Source organism: Rhagoletis pomonella, unplaced genomic scaffold (genome assembly GCF_013731165.1).
Source record: "Rhagoletis pomonella isolate Grant_MI unplaced genomic scaffold, Rhpom_1.0 Rhpom_scaffold_00005, whole genome shotgun sequence".
Classification (NCBI taxonomy): Eukaryota; Metazoa; Arthropoda; class Insecta; order Diptera; family Tephritidae; genus Rhagoletis; species Rhagoletis pomonella.
Genome location: NW_023458559.1, coordinates 47,715,533 through 47,723,560, shown reverse-complemented (window position 1 = coordinate 47,723,560; position 8,028 = coordinate 47,715,533). Strand labels below are relative to the sequence as shown.

At 31.5% G+C, this 8,028-nt stretch overlaps 1 protein-coding gene and 1 non-coding gene across 2 annotated transcripts; both read right to left on the bottom strand.

Moving 5' to 3' along the window:
- Positions 1 to 1,918: 1,918 nt before the first annotated feature.
- On the bottom strand, positions 1,919 to 7,003 carry LOC118739912 (organic solute transporter alpha-like protein). Its single transcript, XM_036471412.1, has 5 exons — positions 6,710 to 7,003; positions 6,165 to 6,646; positions 3,475 to 3,600; positions 3,289 to 3,415; positions 1,919 to 2,377 (listed from the first exon to the last, which is right to left on the bottom strand). Exons 1-5 carry the CDS (start codon positions 6,894 to 6,896, stop codon positions 2,283 to 2,285), a joined length of 1,017 nt encoding a protein of 338 aa, XP_036327305.1. The 5' UTR covers positions 6,897 to 7,003; the 3' UTR covers positions 1,919 to 2,282.
- On the bottom strand, positions 3,773 to 3,845 carry Trnam-cau. The gene has a single exon. It is a non-coding gene; the product is annotated as a tRNA-Met (tRNA).
- Positions 7,004 to 8,028: the final 1,025 nt, after the last annotated feature.

The window sequence follows — 8,028 nt, the reverse complement described above, 5'->3', positions numbered from 1 at the left end:
GTTAGTTAAAATTTTGAAATTTGTTGTCACTTTCTTTATCCTTTTTGCTAGTTTGAATTTTAATTTTTTTTGAAATCGTGAACACAAGAAAATTTTAACAAAAAAAGAAATATAGAAAGCTAAAAAAATAATAATGCCGCATACGTGTTGAAAAAACAAAACATTGGGAGCTAGCTTGTCACATGTCTTTGCCACCAACAGCACGTTTGTATGAGAATCATTTTAGCTCTGATCCAGTACTTCATGAACTTACAGGATTTTACACGAACTTGCAGTAAATTACAGGAAAAATGTTCTCGTACTCCAAAATCCTGTAAATGAGAGCGAGTCTTGGAGAGTTGTGTAGAGAATGAAGTTGCAAGATTTTGCTCAAACTTTTTCTTCTGGTAACATCATGAAAAATGTCAAGCGATCACTGGTGGACGTTTTTTACAGGAAACATGCTTTTGTTGTCGTACTTTTTAATTGTTACTCACTTTTTACTCTCACGTTAGAGCGTAATTTGCTGTTTGACATTTTTTTAGGATTTTACAGGAAAATAAATGGATCAGAACTTTTAAAAGTAGTGCTGCAAACCTCGATAGTGGCACCATCGATGGTTTTTGATAGTTTTAAAGACAACCATGGATAAATGGAAAGGGGGTGCTCCAATATTATTTTATCTACACGTATTAAATTGAACGGATTTAAAAGCCAAACAATACCACTTTTCATCTCTTTATAAACTAAGTATAACAAAATTTAAAATCAAAGTTTAAGCTTTGGCCCCCGAGATAACATCGATGGTTTTGCAGCACTATTTAAAACCTTCGACCTTTCTAGTACGAGTCTAAAGCGTAAACGATTGGATCCGGAATGAGTTCCGTCAAAGAAAATACCACTACCCAAACTTTCCAATGTGGAAATAGAGAGAATGTACGAAATTAACTTGAAAAAAATGTGTAGTTTTACTACGACTTGGTCAGCAAAAAGTTCTGTTATAAAATTTTTAATGTTTATTTACTCAGGAGCAGAATTTTTTTCCAGATAAAACATTTAAACATCATTTTAAAACAAAACCAAAACAAAAAAATTTGTATTCAGAATAGAAAATTATATAAAACTGTTACTTGAAACGACTTGTTTATTTGATTAAATAATAGGAATTTATCTTTAGGATTAAAATCCATTTTGATTACAGATCAAAACTGTGTGCTTTTTTTAACATGTGTTATCTGAGGGTTAATTTTAAATAAAAAACTAACACAAACACAAACACATCAGTTTACGTATGAATTTTCAAATATATATTTATATATATTATATATATATGGATACTGTCATTATTTGGCACACTGTCTACACTGTGAGTTTGCGAAGCCTGGCTCCTCTTCAGTGTTCCTACAAACAATCCCTTTGCCGCTTGACATTTAAGTGAAATTTTTTTGAAATAACATAATAAGGTAACGCCATTCTGGATATTGATAAATGGAATATAATAAATTTTTCTGATTACACACCACCAATAACTTTCGGTAGGACTTCCGCCTACTTATTAAAGACAAATAAAATTATTAACATGAAAAATTGATGATTATGAATATCGGTGTTGTTTATAAATTTGTCCTTACCTTATTTAATGTTTTCTCTCATATATTTCGACGCCGTTTTCGGTAATCGATAATTATCGATACATTTGTTAAAGTTGTAATGAATAAAGTATTGATTCACTGTTAAGCAGTTAATTTTATCGATATATTTATTTTCATGAGCGTATGTTATCGATATTTCTTTTGCCCAAATAAAAGTAAAATATGCGTTGAATTTTTGTTTGTTTATTTTTTCTATAAAAAATCCAACCATCTACATTATGATGTTTAAAAATATTACTAACCATATTGCAAATTTTTTTATCACAATTTTGCTTAATTCGCTTTACTTAAATATAAATATATATACATATAGACGTGCGTGTCTCAGTAGGTATGTATACCATAGCAGTTGCGTAAAAATTTAAAAATATTAAAAAAAATATTGTGCTAAAATTCATGTTTTAAGCTTCTTGGCCTTTTAAACTTTAAGACAACACAAACAATAAGTACATAATATACAGATTTTATGAAAATAATCTTACTACTTTACTTTTTTGGTATTTTATAATACCAAATAGTTCGTATACAATGTGTGTAGACTACTTTTGAAACAAACAAACTAATTAAGTATAATAAATAGTAGCTAAATATTTATCTAGTGCTGTACTTGAGTAACTTATTTATATTTAAAGTATTCTTATTTGCATGTCTTTAATTATCTTCGATTTGAATTGGAATTCTGTACGCATTTTGCGCGAATAGCGACACCAAAATCATTTCCACTAAGATCAAAGTGTTGATGATGGCTGCAAAGAGGAAAAATTAAAGAAAGGTAATTAAAAATTTGCATTAAAAAATATTTCGCATTTTATAAAATAATTTTTTTAAGTGACTAAGAAATGTTCTTTTAATTTTTGATTAAATACAGTAGTACAAATTGAATAATAAAATAGATAATAAGTTATAAAATTAAAGTTAAAAATAAAATAACGGTAAATATGTAAATACTTTAAAATATAATATACTAAAATAAAATAAAATAAAATAAAAAATGAAGTCTAGAAAAAGAAGTCTGATGAGGAGATGTGGTGATCTCTGAAATAGCTGCTATAAATTTTACCGCTTAGACTTTGTTGCTTTTTCAATTTTTCCTAATAAACAATCGTGGTACAAAGCTCAATAAAAATATTATTCAATAAAACAAAAATAAAATATAATAAAACAAAATAAAATAAAAATATATAAAATAAAATGGTATAAAATAAAATAATAATAAATAAAACAAATAAAAACAAAAATAAAATAATAAATATATAATATAAAACAAAAAAAATTAAATAAAAGATAATATAAAATCAAGATAAATCAAATGAAATAAAATTAATTAAAAAATGATAAAATAAAATACATTATATAAAATGAAATAATATTAAATAAAAATAAAATGTATAGTGGATATATACTAACATATTAAAAAAATTAAAATAGGAAAAAATTATTTGTATTTAATTTATCAAAGTTTTAATAAACAATTAATTTTAAATAGAAAAATACGATACATTTTTAAAGATATTGAAAATAAATTTTAATTAAATTCAAGAAAAGATTTTCTTAAAAATGTATTAAAAAATTCCTAAGATAAGAACTATGAAAGTATTAAAAATATTTCTAAATTATGTATATGTATTTGTAAAAAAAAATCTCTTTGTAAACTCACTTTGCTTGTATATAACGTGATTCATTGGATACAAGCCCCCAAGCAAAACTCGATCCAATTGTTGATCTAAAATTATGTACTGCATTTTACAAAGTAACACAACTAATTGTAGGCAAAACATTTTTTTCTAAAAAAGAATTAACTAATTAATAAACTTTGCAGATTCTCTTTGCAAGCTCAACTCACCATAGTGCTATAATCCGAATGCAGATTATTTACCACACGCACAGTAATATTCAGCCCCCAAACGCCGAGTATAATCGAGCAAATGATGAATGGTAAGAAGTATAAGTGTACATCGAGGAATAGATCCTGGAAAGGCAAAATGAACGAATTTCAAAATTACTTATTTAGCTATGTAAATATGTACATATGTACGTAATTATTCATCAAAGTTATTAATAATTATTATAAATACTACCTTTGTGGTAAATATATAAATCCATACTGCAAGATAAAATAAATAGAAGAAAAAAAAAACTAATGCCCCGGGTGAGGCTCGAACTCACGACCTTAAGATTATGAGACTTACGCGCTGCCTACTGCGCCACCGAGGCTATGCTGGCGACGCTGTCAAATGCGCAACTTTACTTTGGCTAAGCACAGCGCATTGTTTTTGGTGTTTGAACAAATGTGTATACAAATTTTATTGTTACGGATTGCGTTGCGTTTTCAACCTATTATATTTATTTGTTTTTAGAATTGCCTCAAGTGGTGTTAACAATATTGGCATTGTTGTTTACTTTTCTAGCTAGCTGGCGGGCAGGCGGGCGACAATTAGCGAGCAAACAGACGCCGCTGGTTTGTCTACCGATTTCACTTGGTATAATAAATGAGATAAGTAAATAATTTTATGAATAAAAGAGTACGCGGCAAAGAAAATTAAAATGTTTAAGTCGTTTGATGTCTTCGATTAGAAACTTGGCTAAGCACTTGGAGTCTACTGAGTAAGAGGTAAGCACCTTTATTGGCTGGCAACTCGCCTTACAGCTCAGTTAGTTAGAGTTAACTTATTTTAACTTACCGTAAGAAATCATCAATGATTACTCAATACGTCAACTTAAGCCAAGAGCGAGTTTACCAATTATTGAACTTATTCATATTCACCATCTGGGCTAAGCCAAAAATTAGCCTACGTTTTATTTAATCAGCTTATTCTTGCCTAGGTCCAAAAAATGGTTATACTAAGTTAAGTTGAGTTGGATGGAATAAAACCAATGCAAATGGATCTAAGGCATTAATTTTACTTAGACGAATTTTTGGCGCTTAGGAAATACTCTTATTTAGCTTTGATGGTTTAACCCTTTCCTGCCCATGGTAGCCATATGTAGAGTAACCTTTATTTTCCTAATTTGGGACTGCGGGCTAGTCACTAGCAGTTGTGGGTAAAAAGGAATAATTATTAGATATATGTAGTATATTCATTTGCTGTCGAATCATAAAAAGACCTTAAAACTGTAAACTTTTAAGAATATTTGAACTAAAATTCCAAATATTTTTTCCTACGTCAAAAAGTTCGGAGATGAATGTGTTCAGAGTTCTGTATCGGCAGCACTGCTTATAACTCCCAGTCAATAGAATAGCATACCCTTTTGATCCTTAGTATATACAGTTTTCCTTTTTTTATTTAATATTCATTATTTTTGTATAAAAATTTAGTATATTCTACAAAATACCGTTGAATTTTGGCATTTTTTTTGTTGAAGGTGCTTCCATATAAAAATTTTGTTGAGCATACTTTGTATGGAAAAAAATGCATTTCCCTGTCAGCAAAAAAAAAATTTAATTAAAAAAAAGTATGATTTTCGGTTTGCCATAATTATAGTATCCGATTTTTTCTTTATTTTTTTTGAATTTTCGCTATTTTTTGGTCTAATAACAAATCATATTCAATAACTGCTCAGTAAAGTCAGCCGTTTTGAATGAACAATTGTTGCTGAAAACAACAATAGGTACAATTGGTTGCAGAGATCACAAGTTCAGTGGAACTTTCGACAACATTTTTCATTAAACACGGCGCAAGTTAAATAAAATTGTTGAATACCATTTTTTTAGAAATAATGCTGTTGTCCTCATTGGTTATTTTGGAACAGAGTCGGCCAGAAAGAGTTTTCACCTTGTTCACTCGTATAGGGTTGCCACTGACTAAATACTAACCAAATCTGAAAAATATCTACCAATAACTTTTTTAGTTATTTTAATTAAAACTATAGATTTGTTCTATATTCTGAGTTATTTAAATAAAAATTTTAATCTTTTTAATAAGAAACTTTTTGTTTAACTAAACATAGTGTGTAATTACATAACTGTTAATTTTTTATTTTTATTTAAAGAATCATTTAAAATACTATGGCAGTCAAAATCTCCTAAGGATTCCAGTAAAATGAGTTTTGAATAGAGCACGATATGTTTGACTTTTATCGATAAAGTGTGCCATCAAGCGATCGAAAATTTGTTGCAATAAATTAACTAGACTAAACTTTGGAAAGAAATTTATCAATGATATAAAGATAACTAGGAAAAATACCAAAAATGACCAAAGCACAAACAGCACTTAAAACTAAATTTTTTTATAGATTTTGCGAGCAGAAGGTAAAAGCTCATCTGATCGCGCAGACTAAAAGCTCTTTCTGTCGGACATAGGTAAAAAAAACTCAAAAGCTCATAAAAGCTCTGCTTGCGGGCTACATTTTGTGTGACACTATTTTAGAGCCAAAAAAGATTGGCCGGGATGCCCATATACTTCAAATATAGATTTACTATGTATGTGAGTAAGAGCTTTGTCCAATAAACGTGCGCAATCTTAGGAAGCTTACAGCCGAAATTGGTGTCTGTGAAGAATTGTTCGATGATTAAAAAACCCTTCCTGTGCTTACCATATCATTGTAGTAGATGCCATTCAATACGAACATTATGCTGCCCTGCACGAACACCATCTGCCACACCATACAACGCAGCACCACAAAACGACCGCGCGTGGGCGTCACGCCCGGCAAGCATATGCAACAACAGCAACATGGCGGTGTTCTAATCGGCACAGCCATACCTGCGGTTTCCTTGATAAAGCTCACCTCCGAACCGATATAGTGCAAACACAGCTGATGGAAGATAATCCCACCAACAGTGAATAACAGATGCATTACAGTGTGACAGCTGAACCAAATTTTCGGCAGAAGTAGAGTGAGTAACGCCACCAGGCTAATGAGCGGATAGAGTGAAACGAGTGCTATAGAGGGCGCAAGTAGCGGTTTGCGCAGACGTTGTTTCAGTTTAGCCACCGTCGTGAGAAATATGGAAATGTTTAGCATGAGAATTAAAATGCCCACAAAGAGACAAAGTGTGACGAAGGGTGTGAGATCTGTGGAGGGGAGAAAGGAAAAGTTAAATAATTTATAATTACTAATTTTAAAGCTGCACTTACTCGGATAATACTCTGACAGCGTGGGGTGCATGTAAACGCTGTAACTGTAATTTTCAAAGGTGAGTTGGTCGAAGCTCTTATTACTCGGCGCTGGCGTGGGGAGTTGATCTGCACTGCTATTACTGAATGCGGTTGTGGATGCGGGAGTAGGGGTGGCAGTTGCCGGCGAAATAGTGTTTGTAGTCATTTTTGCTGCTTTTATTTGTATTTTCTCTGGCGAAATTATGTTTGTACTCAGTAGGAAATATTGCCTCTTCGAAAGTCTCTCTTAGTTCGCTTCATACAGATTATTTGTTTATAACACTGTAAGTAAATAAAGTAAATATTTATTTGATTAGTTGAAATAAGTTAGCTGCTGTTGTTGTTACTGTAAATGTGTAAATATGTAAATATGTCTTTTATAGTGGCGGTGACACACTTTGGAATGTGAATCAGTTTGCTTTGGCTAAATGTTTATAATTAGTGATGTGTGATAAGAAACTTAACGAGTAATTGTGTATAACACCTAAACAAACAACAAATAAGTGGTAAGTTATACGGCGTGCTGTGGCTTTTGATATTAGAGATAAAATTGAAAGCACCACTTATAGAGCTTATGGCACACTTTTCTAATATCTTGGATATTAATTAGTTGTAGTAATTTACTTTTAGATTTATTTATACACAATTTGCAGTTGAATGAAAGTGCTGCATAATTGCGGATACACGGAATTAATTTTAGGGATGTGCCATGTAAAAAATAGGAGCCGGATTCGGATATCCGATCGGATTTGCCTATTATACTTTGGGCATACAGCAACCAATCCCAAAATTGTGAAGTGTCAGGAAAAATTCCGAAACAATCTGAAAAATAAAACGCGAGGAATCCGGCAAAGTCCTCAAAACGCCCAAGAGATTCCGAAAATACCGAAAGTGGAATCTCGGAAAATCGGGAAAATTCTGAACGGATACGAAAAATTCCAAAAAATTCTCGGAATGTCTCGTATATGTCCGTCTTGCTCGCCTTCGCATTTGCTTCGCTTTCGGGCTTGTATACTTCTCAACGTCCTAAACGATTTTAACCGAGTTCACCAAAGCGTGTCAGTCGTTCCTCGTTTCTGCTAACTGATGCCAATTGGAATGCCAAGTGAAGCCAAGTCCTTCTCCACTTGGTCTTTCCTCCCTCCTCCTCTGTTAGCACCAGTGCATTCCGAGTTTAATACTTTCAGAACTTGAGAGTCGGTGTCCATTCGGAAGACATGGCTTAGCCATCGGAGCCACTGTATTTTAATTCGCTGCACTATGTCCATATTATTTTAATCGGCTTTTTAGATTCATTT